Raw genomic sequence first — 17097 nt, forward strand, 5'->3', positions numbered from 1 at the left:
TCAGTGCAACACATATACTAGCTAGACTAGACTAAGGGTTGTCATCTGATTGAACACCAAGACTGACCTGGTAACCCTGACATAGAGGTGCAGCCAAAGACCCTCTCTCTATTTCCTGTGGGCACTTCCAGCAAAGGGAAGGGCATGGGGCTGAGTGGCTCAGGCAGTGAAGCTTCCCTCGGTAGTGGTGAGGGGCCAAGGAGGCAGCTTTTACACCCATTTACCTTCCTGCTTGCATCCAATCTTGTGTCCATCACAATCAATTGTGAACTAAACTGTTGTGCCTGCTTTCTTTCTTTCTCTTTCTTTCTTTCTTTCTTTTTCTTTCTCTCTCTTTCTTTCCTTCCTTCTTTTTCCTTCCTTCCTTCCTTTCCTTCCTTTCTTTTTCTCCTTCCTTCCTTCCTTCTTTCCTTCCTTCCTTCCTTCCTTCTCTCTCTCCCTCCCTTCCTTCTTTCTTTTTTTCTTTTTTTTTTTTCAAAAGAGATGAGGTCTCACTATATTGCCCAGGCTGGTCTCAAACCCCCAGGCTCAAGCAAACCACCCCCACCTCCTTGGCTTTTCAAAGGGTTGGGATTACAGGCGTGAGAACACCACGCCCATCCCTAAACAGTTGCTCTTTTAATAATTCAGGTAATTTAAAGTAAGTCCTCCCACCAAAGAGTGAGGATTGCTGGAGTACCACTAAGGCTTGCTCCTCATTGCCTTGTCTCATGCTTCCTCGTTGGTGCTCATAAGAACCTGCCACATAGCAGATGCTCAATGGACACTTGCTAATTGAATCAACCAGTCAGCCTAATGATGTCAATGTTAAATATATTATTTGGAAGCCTGCGAATGCATTTTTCAGAATCTCATTTACAGTCAGGAAAGAAAGGCTTTTCTGGGTCATTTTTTGCTTCACAGATCAGTTAAACATGAGTGCTATTTTACATCTTTAAATAAGATACATTTATGCTCACTACTTGAGGTTTATTATAGGATTCCTAGGCTCAAAGAGAGGCCTTTAGAGTCCTCATAAATATTAATGACCATAATTAAGACTGTCATTGAGCCAAAACTCAGGTGATATTAGTTATATCAGTAATATATTTTAATAATGTATATAGTATTATAATTTTTAAAAGTTATGTAGCAGTTAGACCTTAGAGTTAGACTTAGAAAGAACTGGGTTCAATCCAGGGTCTGTCGCTGAGTGACTCTGGACACTTTATTTTAATCTCTGCAAACTTATTTCCTTTATTGTAAAATGAGAATAACAATAGTATCTGCTTACAATAATAGTATTTACAACAACTGGGTTGTTGTAAGGATTAAATAACATACTGCTTTTTAAGTGCTAAACTTATTATAAAGTTAACTATAATTCTATAATTATTATTAAAGCTGAACTGTGGGCCAGACACGGGGGATCACACCTGTAGTCCCAGCACTTTGGGAGGCTGAAGGCGGGAGGATCACTTGAGGCCAACAGTTCACGATCAGCCTGGCCAACACAGTGATACCTGCATCTCTACTGAAAAAAAAAAAAATTAGCTGGATGTGGTGGCACATGCCTGTAATCTCAACTACTCAGGAGACTAAGAAGCGCTTGAACCCAGGAGGTGGAGATTACAGTGAGCTGAGATCATGCACCATGGCCGTACAGCCTGGGCGACAGAGCAAGACTCTGTCACAAAAACAAAACCACACAAAATAAAGCTGAACTGTGGACATGATCTATTTTGGGGGGCTTTTTTTTTTTTTGAAACAACATCTTGTTCTGTCATCCATGCTGACATTGGCTCATTGCAGCCTTGAACTCCTGCATGGCTCATTGCAGCCTTGAACTCCTGGGCTCAAGCAATCCTCCTACCTCAGCCTCCCAACTACCTGGGACTACAGGCGTGTACCACCACACCGAGCTAATTTTTTTTTTTTGAGATGGAGTTTCACTCTTGTTGCCCAGGCTGGGGTGCAATGGCGCGATCTCGGCTCACCTCAACCTCTGCCTCCCGAGTTCAAATGATTCTCCTCCCTCAGCCTCCCGAGTAGCTGGGATTACAGGTGTCCACCACCATGCCTGGCTAATTTTGTATTTTTAGTAGAGACGGGGTTTCTCCATGTTGGTCAGGCTTGTCTCGAACTCCCGACCTCAGGAGATCCGCCCATCTCAGCCTCCCAAAGTGCTGGGATGACAGGTTTGAGCCACCGTGCCCGGCCTGAACTAATTTTTTTTTTATAGAGATGGGGTCTTGCTATGATGCCTAAGCTTGTCTCAAAGTCCTGGGCTCAATTGGTCCTCCCACCTCAGCCTCCCAAAGCACTGGGATTATAGGCATGAGCCACCACACCTGGCCAATATGATCTATTTTGACATTACATTGTTTACAAATGTTCTATATTATATATATCAACATGTATATTATATTACAAATACTATTATGTATTATAAATAACTTAGCAAAAAATAAAATAAAAAATCAAGTGCTAAACTTAGTATTTGACACAGAGCAAGTGCTCATTAAATGTGTTCCAAGGATAATAATGATTAAATGCAATGGGTTTCTTCCCCTTCTTTGTCCTTCATTCCCACGATAATTCTAGAACATTTTTTCCTTTTTATTCTTAATAAAATAGTAACCCTTCTCATGTGAATATAATTACCTCTGTTCCTCTGAGGTCCTTAGGAAAATAGACATCTTCGGTCATTTGAACACTTAGGCCAAAATCCACCAAAACAGCTTTTGTGGACATGAAAACAATGTTGCTAGCTAAAATGAGAGGAAATTTTTTTAAGACAAAATTTTTTATATACTCATAAGTCAAATGAAAACATTATCTAAAACAATAATGAATCTCCAATCAGAAAAGACTGAAATGCTTCCTCTAGTGAGATGGGTGTATTATATTCAGAAGAGGAGAATGAATCTCAGAGTTTAGGTGAGAATCACTTGGGATCCATCAAGAATTCAGCCAATGTCAGTATGAATGATGGTAGCCATTAATAATGTTCAAGAACTTAGAGTTCAAACTCTAAGACATAAGCATACTGTTGTCAAGCCACTTTTCCAAAACAGAAAAGTAAAATACCCATTTTTTTCTCAGTAAAAGTTGTACCACTCTAGTTTAGTACTGGCTATTAAAGGTTTACCTATTTCCTCATCATATCAGACTCCTAGAAAACAGTTAGCGAAGGTGCGTTTAATGGATTATTGTTACATTGGTATACAAAATGAAAAAGGTATTTGTTTCTCAAAAATACTTGTCTCTGTGTTTGTATGTTTTTAAGTAAATTGCTTTTTTTTTTTTTTTTTTGAGACGGTGTTTTGCTCTTATCACCCAGGCTGGAGTGCACCATCTCGGCTCACTGCAACCTCTGCCTCCCAGATTCAAATGATTCGCCTGCCTCAGCCTCCCAAGTAGCTGGGATTACCAGCCACCTATCACCACGCCCAGCTATTTTTTTTTTTTTTTTTTTTTTGTATTTTTAGTAGAGGGGGTTTCACCACATTGGCCAGGCTGGTCTCCAGTTCCTGACCTCAGGTGATCCACTTGCCACAGCATCCCAAAGTGCTGAGATTACAGGCGTGAGCCACCGCGCCCAGCCTAAATTGCAATTTTAAAAGCCTTTTTAGCAGACCAGTACCTAACAGGTATGTAGCTATAACCTTTCAACAACTGTTGAAAGTAATCTTTCCTTATGACTTTGAAAGCTCTAGTAACCCCGCGTGATTCTAAGATATGTGTCTGGAGAAGGAAGATGGACGGTGCTCTGAGGGAGTTTTCCACCCTCCATGGAGGGTCTTCAGATTGCAGGAAGGAGCTTGTTTGTCTCCTGAATAACTAGCCTCCTTGAGCCAAAAAGGTATACGTCCAAAGATACTTACGTTTAATATCATGATGGATCACTTTCTTTGAGTGTAGAAAATCAAGTCCCTTGAGAACATGCTTTGTCACCCAAATAATTTCAAATTCTCTCATTGGTCCACAGCTCTCCAATTTCTCCAGAACAGACCCTCCCTCGCCTGCTTCCATAAACAGATGGACGGTTTCACCCCACAGGACTGCGCCATACAGCTCTGCGATGTTCTCGTGCCGGAAGCAAGCCTGGATTTCCACATCAGATGGCTTAAATTGATCTACTGGGATCTAGAACACAAAAATATGAGCAAGATTCTAAATAACCCCAAAGTCACCTTAAAAATATATAATATAGGTCAATGCAAACAACAAAAGGCAAATAAATGCCCTCAAGAATACTCTGCCCTGTGTGAAAATGGACTGCCCAGTTACAATCGTGTTCACCTCAGATCTGCCTTTAACTATGTTAGCTTTAAGTATAAAATTCAGAACAAGAAAATAAAAAACAAAATAATGAGTTATTCTTTTCATTTAGAAGTCAGAAATCCATCCAAAGTTTTAAAATTATGAATGAATCAAAAAAGAGATAATTTCCCACCTATTAAACAACAGTATCTATGGTACCTAGATTTTAGGTTGTATTTTCAATATTTCAGTTGGTTGTGAGATAATATGAAGTGTTTGTTGCCACAGTTCATACTCTATTATAGCAGTGTATTTAAAATAAGCACTGGGGCTAGGCACGGTGGCTCATGCCTATAATCCCAACACTTTGGGAGGCCAACGCAGGCAGATCACTTGAGGCCAGGAGTTCGAGACCAGCCTGGCCAACATGTCAAAACCCCGTTTCTACAAAAAATACAAAAATTAGCCAGGCACTGGTTGTGCATGCCTGCAATCCCAGCTACTCTCTTATTACAATAAGAGAAACCAAGACATAATATTTGGCAATTATTTATTTTATTTTTTGTTAAATCAAAAGTGAGTGTATTTTATTTTGTTGTACTTTTTGAAAATTTAATTAAAGCAAAACAGACATACAAAAAAGGGTAAAAATGATGGGTCCAACTCAATGAATTACCAATTGAACGTACAAATGTAACATCTAAATCAAAATGAAAAACCACGTCAGGCCAGGCGTGGGGGCGAGTGCCTGTAATCCCAGGTACTTGGGAGGCTGAGGCAGAAGAATTGCTTGAACCCGGGAGACAGAGGTTGAGGTGAGCCGGGATTGCACCACTACACTCCAGCCTGGGCGACAGAGCTAGACTCCATCTCAAAAAGAAAAACAAACCAGAAAAACACACAGCTGTCTACTAGCATTCAAGAAGCCCCCCTCTCGGCCCCTTCCAGTCGCTACCCTCCAGGGGTACCCACCATCCTGACATCCAGTAGCATAGATTTTGTTTTGCCTGTTTTGTTCCTTTATATAAATGGGATCTCATACAGTAGATCTCATTTCATGTCTGGCTATTTGGGCTCAACATAATGGTTATGAGATTAATCCACATTATTATAGTTGTAAATCATTTATTCTTTTTACTATCCAGAATTTCACTATGTAAATATATCCCATTTCAGCATTTTGGAAGTTTCTAGTTTGGGACCCTTACAAATAGTGCAGATATGAACATGCTAGCACATAGCTTTTAGTTTTTGGTGGCCACGTGGACAGGTCTCTGTGGAGTGAGTGCACCTACAGGAGAGGAATTGTTGAGCCATAGGGGGTGTGAATGCTCAACTTATGTAGATACAGTTTTCCAAAGTAGTGGCACCTTGGCAGTTATTGTTTAATAAGAAGGGATAGGAGCCGGGCGCAGTGGCTCATGCCTGTAATCCCAGCACTTTGGAAGGCTAGGCAGGTGGATCACTCATAGTCAGGAGTTCGAGACCAGCCTGGCCAACATGGTGAAACCCCGTCTCTACTAAAAATACAAAAAATTAGCTGGGTATGGTGGCGGATGCCTGTAATCCCAGTTACTCGGGAGGCTGATGCAGGAGAATCGTTTGAACCCAGGAGGTGGAGGTTGTAGTGAACCGAGACCCCGACACTGCACTCCAGCCTGGACAACAGAGCAAGACTCTGTCTCAAAAAATAATAATAAAAAAAATTAAAATTAAAAAAAAAGGGATAGCGTCTTTTCAATCATTGATGTATTTAAATTCAGCCCTTTAAATCTGCCTTCCTGAAAAGGCTACCTCCTTCCCAGTTTCTGCCTCTGCCTGGCCCCCTCCGCAGTGGGCGGAATGAAAGGAGAAGCACGTAGAATTGCTTCTACTTGGCCGCGTGCGGTGGCTCACGCTTGTAATTCCAGCACTTTGGGAGGCCGAGGCGGGCGGATCACGAGGTCAGGAGATCAAGACCATCCTGGCTAACACGATGAAACCCCGTCTCTACTGAAAATACAAAAAAATTAGCCGGGCGTGGTGGCGGGCGCCTGTAGTCCCAGCTACTCGGAGAGGCTGAGGCAGGAGAATGGCATGAACCCGGGAGGCGGAGCTTGCACTGAGCCGAGATCGCGCCACTGCACTCCAACCTGGGTGACAGAGCGAGACTCCGTCTCAAAAAAAAAAAAAAGAATTGCTCCTACTTTGCAGGATGGCTCTTCTCTACTTCTCTCCAAGAGTGATGATGTTATTTATCCAAATCTGCTTTAAAAACCAGCACTTATCCTTTTAATCATCTAGATTAAAATCAACTATGCACCTAAACAGAGATTTTAGGGCTGAATGGCCCCAAGTAGCCAATAAATTCAGAAAAACAAATGCTTTGAGGCAGTGCACCCTCAGATAAGACCCAATCAAAGAATAAAAACCTTTGGTTAATTCAAATGGACAAACAAACAAAAGCCAGAATGCCAAACACACAGTGTGGGTTATCTAGGTAGAAAACACATACCAGTTTACATGCCATTCTTTTCTTTGTCTTTATATCTTGGGCCAAGTATACCTTTCCAAAGGCTCCCCGAGGAATAAAATCAGAACCAATATTCCTATATGTCAGCTTCCAAGGGATCAGGAGAACATCGGAATCTATTTGGTAACGTCCATTTTGGGGAGTGATGACCTACAACAAAATAAAAATGTGACAGGGTGAGAACTTCAGTCAAGTTGGCTTTTTCTAAGACCCACCTATTAGGAAGCTGGTTATTTTAGCAGCATTCTGATACACAGTTATGAAATTAATGTCACTGTGCTTAATCCTACCAACTGTACAGAGACTATATTTAGAACTTGAGGAAGTCAGAGAGAGCATCTAACAGACACAGGTGCCTGGTCAGACCTGCTCATATTTCCACCTACTCATGAGTAATTAATTGCCAAATAGAACTTTAAAAATTATTTATCTAAAAAAGCATGACTACAGCAACCAAAAGGCTGAAAATAAAGATTGCGTAAATATAAACCGTGCCTGCAGGTTGACTTGTTTCTATTACAATGTGCGAACCTGTCAGTCCACATAGCTATTACTCACACATGACGCATGCAGAGAAAGAGCATCAAAATTAACTGATGATCATGGAAGATTTTGGAAAACCACAGCGTATGCCAGAGCTATGAGTTGACAATGCTATGTAAATTAAATGAGGGCAGAATTACTTCTCATCTACTTACTCACTTAATATCTATCACATGCATTGTATCTATTGCGTGCAAAATAGGTGCTAGGCACTGTGTTTGGTGCTGCGGAGGCAGCCATGAACAAGAGATGGCTGATCCCTGACCTCCCAGGGTTCACGGGCAAGCCAACTCTTAGAACTAGAAGTTTTGAAACTAGTTGATTCAAAAATTGAGAGACAGCTGGGAGCAGTGGATAACGCCTGTAATACTAGCATACTGGGAGGCTGAGGCAGGAGGATATCTTGAGGCCAGGAGTTCAAGACCAGCCTAGGCAACATAGTGAGACTTTATTTCTACAGAAAAAAATAAAAACACAATATAAATTCTAAATCAATAAAACAAAAATTAAGAGGTCTATTCTGACAGCAATGTGGGTTTCAAGGGAACATGCATTTGTCAAAACTCGTAAAATTGGACATTTAACATCTGTGTATTTGACTATATATAAAATATATTTCAATTTTTAAAGAGGAAAAATTAGAAGAGAAAATAATTATAATTAAAATTAAAAAAAATAATATGGTAGTTCATAGGAAATGCAATCTGGAACACATGCCTATAACGTGTCCAAAGTGTTCTTTCAAGGGATACATCGCCTCAGTACCAGTTTCCCCTCAATGTAACCAGTAACATTACAGTTTCTGATTCTGAATTCAGGAGTTATGAAACTTCTTCCTTTTTTTTTTTTTTTTTGAGATGGAGTCTTGCTCTGTTGCCTAGGCTGGAGTGCAATGGCACGATCTTGGCTCAGTGCAACTTCTGCCTCCTGGGTTCAAGGGATTCTCTCATCTCAGCCTCCTGAGTAGCTGGGATTATAGGTGCGCATCACCACACCTGGCTAAATTTTGTATTTTTAGTAGAGATGGGGTTTCACCATGTTGGCCAGGCTGGTCTCAAACTCCTGACCTCAAGTGATCCACCTGCCCCAGCCTCCTGTAGTTCTGGGATTACAGGCGTGAGCCACGGTGCCTGGCTCAGGAATTGTGAAACTTTCAAAGGACCTTAACTTATTTCAAGTAACAGAAGAAGCTGAACAACTAGGTGCGGTGGCTCACGCCTGTAATCCCAGCACTTCCGGAGGCTAAGGTGGGAAGACTGCTTGAGGCCAGGAGTTCGAGAACAGTCTGGGTGACACAGTGAGACCCCATTTCTATTTTGTTTAAAATTTAAAAGAGGCAGCAGCAGCAGCTGAAGGGAATGTGACAAATCCCCACATCTACCACATGGGAAGAGAATGAACTCCTGATTCATCTGCAGATGCGTGGGACTTCTTACTCGGGACACGGCTACAGAAATAGTTCTAGTAACTGTAAGGGCCATTCAGTCAGCTCCACCACTGCTAATTTTAGCTACACATCCCACAAACAGATGTGTTCGCTATTAGTCAGGGAATAAAGCAGAGACTAACTCTAATGCTTAGAAATATGAAGTCATTAAATTTAGAAACTATTTACTGAGCGCTTCTGCTGTGTGAGACCCTGTGCAGGGCCCTAGAGATAACATGAATAAGTGCAGACGGTGGTCTTGCCTTGTTTGAAAGATGACCTGTATGTCGCCTCTGGTTGCTGGAGGCCTCTTTTGCAGCATGCTGAGAACATGATAGATTTAGTCCCTTTTCACATTTAGACAGAACCCTACTCTTGACACTCAAGAGCACTTGCTGATTTTCCCTTTCTTGTCATTAAATATTTACAGGCCTGATTTCACCACACCCTCCAGTGAACCATCTCTGTGTTTAACTCATCTTCATGAAAGTTTTATCAACCTAAATTTGTTATAACCCAACTTAGGCTTTTTTGTTTTTGTTTTTATTTTGAGATGGAGTCTCGCCCTGTCACCCAGGCTTGAGTGCAGTGGCTGGAATGGAGTGGCAGATCTCGGCTCACTGCAACCTCTGCCTCCCAGGCTTAAGCCATTCTTGTGCCTCAGCCTCCCAAGTAGCTGGGATTACAGGCACGTGCCACCACACTCGGCTCATTTTTGTATTTTTAGTAGAAATGGGGTTTCACCATGTTGGCCAGGCTGGTCTGAAACTCCTGACCTCAAGTGATCCACCCGCCTTGGCCTCCCAAAATGCTGGGATTACAGGTGTGAGCCACCTGTGCCTGGCCTATAACCCACCTCGAACCAGTGTCCTCTTATTCTGTCTAAGAGGACAAAAGATAATTTCAGCCATTTGTTGAATGCTAATTACAGCAATGTGCTCAGTACTTCAATACATTATCTCATCGAAGTCTACAACAATAGTCTGAGGTTAACTACTACTATTTTTATCTCCATTTCACAGATGAGGAAACTGACTTCAAGAGGTTAAGGAACATGCTAGTTAGTGCTGGCATTAGGATTTGAACTCAGATCTGTCTGACTCCAAAGCCTATCTCCTAGTCCGGGTAAGAGCCTTATATATTCCAGAAGGCCATAATTAAAGCTGAGCTAAGATGAAAACCCAGTTATTACATGCCGGGTTATAAAAATAACTCAGTTATTTATGTGTTTACATATTTTCTGAGCATATCTTAGCCTTCTCCTCTGTAGATCTAATAATGCAAGTTCTTTCACCCCCATTCACCTCTATTTTATAACTTTCCAGATCTGGGGACCCTGCTTTCAACGCTTGTGAGTTCTCCTAGGCTCCTTTCATGACGGGCCCTGAATTTCTAGTGTAATGTGCAAGTCGACCAGTTTGTAGCTCTGCAAATGCCTGGTTCTTCCCCTAGCCCCGGATGCCCTGTATTTAATTTAATTTAACTTAATTTTTTTGTGATGGAGTTTCGTTCTTGTTGCCCAGGCTGGAGTGCAATGGCGCGATCTCAGCTCATCGCAACCTCCGCCTCCTGAGTTCAAGCGATTCTCCTGTCTCAGCCTCCCAAGGTGCTGGGATTACAGGCATGTGCCACCACGCCCAGCTAATTTTGTATTTTTAGTAGAGATGGGGTTTCTCCATGTTGGTCAGGCTGGTCTCGAACCCTGTATTTAAATTTTAGATGGGTGTTTTTCTTCTTTCTAGGGGCCCATATAAATTTTTTTTTTTAAGACAGGGTCTTGCTCTGTCACCTAGGCTGGAGTGCAGTGGCCCCATCGCAGCTCACTGCAGCTTCAACCTCCCAGACTCAAGCAATCCTCCCACCTCGGCCTCCCAAGTAGCTAGGACTATACTTGTGTGCCACCTCACCTGGCTGACTTTATTTTTTGTGGAGATGGGGTTCTCACTATGTTGCCCAGGCTGGTCTCAAACTCTTGGGCTCAAGTGATCCTCTTGCCTCACCCTCCCAAAGTGCTGGGATTACAGGCACGAGCCACCACACTCAGCCCTATCAAACCATCTTAAGGAACTCTATGCTGCTTATCTCTGCCAATTCTTCAACTTACCAAAATCATCTCTAAGGGCAGGCATTATAAGCACACTTTCTATTTCCTCATCCAGATCACCGTCATTTATACTAAACAACACTGGGCCAAGAAGCAGCATATTGAGAAAAATTTTTAAGTATTACAGTAAGAATAAATTCCACAAGCGATGTGTGTGATATGCTACTATGAAACAGACATGGTATTGATCTATATTCATGCAGGCATATTATCTAGCACAAAGGCCAAGCTAGCTCTGTCCTACTCTGCTGATCACAACAAATGGATCCTCACATTCAAAATATGGCTCTAAGATAGACACTAATACAAGCTTGAGTTCATAGGGTCCTGACCAGATGATGAGAAAGTTAACAGAACAATTCATGAGAAGTCATGCACACAGTTGGAAATGCATGTGAAAGAAGAGAGAAGATCTGGGGAACATGCAATTAAAAAAATTTTGGAAGGACTGTCATAAGGAAGGGGTGTAACAATTGTATACAACAGTAACTCCCACAATGCCTTGCATTCATTTAACACTCACTATGTGTAACGAGGTCACGTGTATTCATTAATTGCTCCAAATATCAACTCTATGGACTGTCATGATGTTATCCATTTTATGGATGAGTAAACTGAGGCAAAGACAGGTGAAATGACCAGCCCAGGGTCACACAGCTAATCCATTTCAGAGCAGAACTACATAACCCAGGTACTTTAATTCAGGGCCCAACATCTTCACCACTGCTCATCATATGCACTTTTTTTAATGGCCAAAAAGTAGGGCTTGCACTAAACGGTCAGAGATGAATTTTGGTTCTATATAAGGAAGAGAACTTTCTTACAGTCAGGACTGGACAAATAGGAAACTCTGTGTCCCAGTGTGTAATGAGCTCCTTGTCACAGTAGATTTTCAAGAACAGACAAAAATGTTCTACCAGTTATTGGAGATGATGAACAGGGTGATTTGAGTACTAGACAGAGGGCTGGACTCAAGTGTCTTAAAGACTTTTTCAACTCTGAGAAGCCATGACTCCATGACTAAGCCCTAAGGAACATCTTCAGCTCTCACACTTATAAAGTTGTAAAAAAGGGGTGAAGGTTTTCGGGTCCTTCAGCCCCCATTAAAACCACCAAAGAGTTGAGTGTTTGGAACCCATTTTAGATCATTTGTTCCCAGACCAGGTTATGAATCAGCGTAGATGATAAATAACATGGAGCACTCTTACCCAAAGCAATTCCCAGGTTAGTCTCCCAAAGCTTCTTCCCCAGGTCTTGCTGGATGTTGGTGGGATCTTTAACAATATTATTTTTAGTCAAATCACACACACAACCACTGAACGTACCTGTTCTTCAGGATGCTTTTGTAATTCCTGGTTCTGCACCCTGTCTAAATAACTCTATGGTGTTGTGGTTGTTGGCTGCCTGAACACATCAGGTTTCTATGTCTCTGGGCCTCTGCACATGCTGTTCTCTCCATCTGGAACCCTGTCCACTTCATCTAGCTGACTCCAACTCAACGCTTCAGACCTCGGCTTAGGCATCAATCCTTCTTGGAAGGCTGTGCTGACATTCTTCTTCCTTCTACCACACTCATGGCTATGTATAAGGTATCCTGCCCGTGCACTGCCACAGCAAACAGCGTGCAGGTGTGCTGGGAAGCAGCACACTCAACTATAATTGCCTATTCAACTGCATCCTGCATGCACCAGGCAGCAAGCTCCCAGAGGCACAGACTGTTCCACACTACCTCTAGCACCTGAAGCACTGTAGATGTCCAAGCTGCGTCTAGCAAATGAATAGGTAAATACTTGAATGAAAGTTTCCCCATCCCTATGTAGATACATCGTAAAGATGGATTTTACCTAGGAACCAATCTGTGTTGTAGATAATCAGCTGCTATTTTCCTAAAGCCAAGAGTTAGAGAGCAGCAAATGAAGCCCAGTGAGTAAAGTTTTGATAGGGTAGGGGGTGGAACATGATGGGAACAAAAAGATCTTGAACATTGGGTGGTTCCAATGTTCCATGTGAGGATGAAAGGGAGCTGAAAGCAAGCCTTGCCACCTTCACTACTGTCTTGAAGTGACTATGATCAGAGATGACAGTCCCAATTCCTTGGCTATCATTTATGAAGCATGGAGCTCTGATGGGTTACCTAGCAGGCACAGCAATGTAATCTATCTTTTTTTTTTTTTTTTTGAGACGGAGTCTCGCTCTGTCGCCTAGGCTGGATTGCAGTGGCACAATCTCGGCTCACTGCAAGCTCCGCCTCCCGGGTTCACGCCATTCTCCTGCCTCAGCCTCTCCGAGTAGCTGGGACTACAGGCGCCCGCCACCACGCCCGACTAATTTTTTGTATTTTTAGTAGAGACGGGGTTTCACCATGGTCTCGATCTCCTGACCTCGTGATCCGCCCGCCTCAGCCTCCCAAAGTGCTGGGATTACAAGTGTGAGCTACCGCGCCCGGCCTATGTAATCTAGCTTTAATCTGAGTGGTAGGAAAGTCAACCGCAGCCCCCCAGAGCCATCGACCACTGGGTCGATTTGCCTAGTGAGGCCATGTCTAAGATCCAGTGGATTTTAAGGTCCTCCTCTTATTCTATTCTGTTTTTTAGTCTTCTTGTTTTATATGTTATATTCTTGATCATTTTAAAATAAAAATCTTTTTAAAGTTTTTCAAGATCCCTGCCTTTACTTATGTATTTGTTTATTCTTAAAATTTTTCCTGGCCAGGCGCGGTGGCTCACGCCTATAATCCCCACACTTTGAGAGGCCAAGGCGGGTGGATCACCTGAGGTCAGGAGTTCAAAACCAGCCTGGCCAACATGGTGAAAACCCGTCTCTACTAAAAAATACAAAAATTAGCTGGGTGTGGTGGCAGGCGCCTGTAATCCCAGCTACTCGGGAGGCAGAGGCAGAGGCAGAGGAATTGCTTGAACCCATGAGGCAGAGATTGCAGTGAGCCAAGATTGCACCACTGCACTCCAGCCTGCGTGACAGAGCGAGACTCTGTCTCAAAAAAAAAAAGAATTCTCCTTAATTATGTACTTGTTCATTTAAAGAGCACACGACCCACAGCAGGTAATAACATTTTACTCAAACCCTTTGCTGATACAATTTTACCCTCATCTTAATGTCTTAGTCTCTCTCCTTTTTAGGATTAACTTTTCTGGCCCCACTCCTAAAAGACTTCAGAATGCTATTTCTTTGTATTTCTTCTAATTTTCCTGAATTCCTTTCTGTACATTCCCAGATAGGCCAGGGGAATAGGCAAACATACCTAAATCTTTGCATATTTACAAGCAAGAATAATTTGGTTTTTTTCTGCATACTTTCATTTAAAATACTCATTTTTATAGAAGCAGCAGGATTTAAAAAAAATTTAATTCCCATTTTAACAAATAAATACGTTAAAAATGAGAGAAATACACAAACAATTATATTTCTCGGTATAGACATATATATAATTTTGAACCCGAGTTCTCCAATTATCCTTTATTTAGGAAAATCAGATATGGCTTCTAGTCCAAATGATTACTTCTCATTTATAAAAGGAAGAAATATTCTGAAGGTAAAGTACTTAGTTGACTATTAAATAGAGCTTGATAGAGCCAGACCAAAGCAGTCACACAACAATGCAAAATATTATCTTGCTCCACGGTGAGCTATGGTTGAATATGACCGGCTTCTGACAAAACAATTCACTACATACCTGACCTAAATTACTCTGTTGTTTTTAATTAAATGAATGTGGTCTGCAAAAACACAAAATAATTAAGTACTTTGTCTGGACTCCGCACTCATTCAGCACTGACTTTCCCCCAACATTAGCCATGTTGCCACTTAGATACACCAAAAGAAAGGGCGTCACTTTCATCAGTAAGCATGTTTTGCAAGTTACCACCTACTCCTTTGCAAATTATTCTTTTTAAAAATATTAGGTTACCTTTAGCCAGCACCTACATTCACCTCTGACATACTAAAAGCCTGACAGAATCCCAGGCACACCTAAACACATCACCTGACCTACTATTATGGCAACAAAATGTTGCCACAATATTTTGCATGACTTGCATACTTGCGATGATTAAGCAAATATATCACTTGCCATTCATACTTTGCCAATTAAAGACAGTGATTCTGTGGATAGCTATTTACTGCCTACATACTACATTTTTGCAAGAAATGAATTAATAACATTTCAAGATGTGACAAGAAAGGAACAAATAATTCAGCCTTCAAGATTAATTAGTGACAAAGTGTTTATTGCCCTCTCAGGCGAAGAAGTCTCATTAAGCCTTTCTTTTCTGCATAACTGATGAATAAACTTTTTAGTGAATTGTTAAATTAAAATACATTCTTTGTTGTTATTGTTGTTGTTGAGACAGAGTCTCAGTCACACAGGCTGGAGTGCAGTGGTGTGATCTCGGCTCACCACAACCTCCATCTCCCAGGTTCAAGGGATTCTCCTGCCTCAGCCTCCCAGGTAGCTGGAATTACAGGCGCCCGCCACCATGCCAGGCTAATTTTGTATTTTTAGTAGAGACGGGGTTTCACCATGTTGGCCAGACTGGTCTCTAATTCCTGACCTCAAGTGATCCACCCACCTCGGCCTCTCAAAGTGCAGGGATTACAGGCGTGAGCCACTGCACCCGGCCAAAATAAATTCTTCTTAATTACCTACTTGTAGAACTACTACTAAAATATGATCAAGATTCTTTAAATAGAACTTTTAATGAAGAATTTTTTTTTTGCATCTTTAACATGGAGGTACTTCTTACTGATGATTACATTTTTTAAATCATACCTGCCAGCCCGTCTAAACCAAATTCAAACGCCACACTGCATTAAATGAAGCTGCAGTAGGAAAGCTGAGCACATAGCACCCAACTGATCGGAAAGAAACATACCATGTTTAATAAAATTCCAGATTCTTGTGGTCGCTGTCCATAAAAATGCTTTGCAGTGTTGGATATATGGTTTGCAAAAGCAAGCAAATCCTCCACGGTTCCATATCTGACTGATGACAACCATGGTACCTCTTGGCCACTAAGCAGCAGAGACTTAGAACGCTCATCGTTTTGATTGCTGTCTTGACACATGGTCATTAGACTGGGTTCGTAAACTGCTGGCTCTTCACTTGCATAAAGATTTTCCATAATGTCTATTACATCAGACACATTTAAATGTTTAATTAATAAATCAATCTCTTCTTTATTGTCACTTCCAGTGCTCATGTACTCCATTACTGTTGCTCTTTCTGGAGAGTCTAGGAAAGAAAACACAAATGCTTAGTTTACGATATTTGTATTTGCATTCAAGACCAATGGGAAACTGACATACAAGGATTGGCAACAGGATTTTATATGCTTTTATTCAGAAAATGAGGGTTCTGTGTCAACTGTGTGTGTGAATTCAAGTTGACAGTGCAGAGTTGAAAGGGACCTAAGATAACCTTTAGTCCAGCTCACTTTGCAAAGGGGAAACCTGAGATCCAGAGAGCTTACTCTTACTCATGGAGTCAGTGGTATCAGCTACAGGCACTGAAAACAAACTTTCACTAAACATACACACGAATCAAGAGCAGCTCAGGAATCTTTGAAGACCTCAGGCTACCTGCTCTTTAGGGCTTCCAACCTTACACAACCCAGCTATTCCCCCAAAGTGGCACCCTCCCTGCAAGAATCGCTATGGCTTTTTTATGCCTCCGGTGACTTTAAAGAAAAATAACCTCTTCACTAAATGCAGGAGCTAACTTGGCAAATAAAACTCAGGCCCTGAAAGCCAGAAGCTGGAAAAATGGATTTCAATCTACACAAATTTGATGGCAGTCGGTCAAGTTTCAGGAACGATTCTTATGCAAATGAGTTAAACAGCTAATTGGAAGGGTGACAGGAAACCTTGTTCTCCCAGAGACGAGTATGAGAAAGATGATGATACATTTAACCTATGATTCAGCTGTCCTCCCTTAGGACCAGAATTCTTTAATAGTGCAAAGCAAACATCTTGAGGGTCCCAGAAGATTAGTATCTAAATAAATGGCCTTCTAGAAGCTGTGAGTAGTAGAAAGAAACCAGGAAAGTCAAATCTATCATAAGCAAGGCCAAGTGACTATATTAACCAAAATTACATTTCAGCTCTTATATACAAATCGGCTGCCACACTTGCAGATCTGTAGGTGAGAAAAAGTAAAGCAAGGGTAAAAAACTGACGTTGTTACTCAGGATTTTAGAACAACTCTGCTCTGAAGGAGAAAAGACAAGAGGCTCTAAGAGATCTAAGAGAATT

The 17097-nt window shown here is 41.7% G+C and overlaps 1 protein-coding gene across 8 annotated transcripts in view; it reads right to left on the bottom strand.

The window, feature by feature from the left end:
* The window catches only part of MAP3K8 (mitogen-activated protein kinase kinase kinase 8), a 68992-nt gene that overhangs the window by 7563 nt on the left and 44332 nt on the right, over positions 1-17097 (bottom strand). For all 8 annotated transcript variants that reach the window (XM_032144326.2, XM_058436576.1, XM_058436579.1 and 5 more), the window contains 4 exons: positions 15720-16078; positions 6740-6907; positions 3867-4128; positions 2644-2750 (listed from right to left, as the gene is read on the bottom strand). In XM_032144326.2, the coding sequence (XP_032000217.2) occupies positions 2644-2750; positions 3867-4128; positions 6740-6907; positions 15720-16055 (873 nt within the window). In that variant the 5' untranslated portion in view covers positions 16056-16078. The remainder of the gene's footprint in view (positions 1-2643; positions 2751-3866; positions 4129-6739; positions 6908-15719; positions 16079-17097) is intronic.

Source organism: Hylobates moloch, unplaced genomic scaffold (genome assembly GCF_009828535.3).
Source record: "Hylobates moloch isolate HMO894 unplaced genomic scaffold, HMol_V3 SCAFFOLD_3, whole genome shotgun sequence".
Classification (NCBI taxonomy): domain Eukaryota; kingdom Metazoa; phylum Chordata; class Mammalia; order Primates; family Hylobatidae; genus Hylobates; species Hylobates moloch.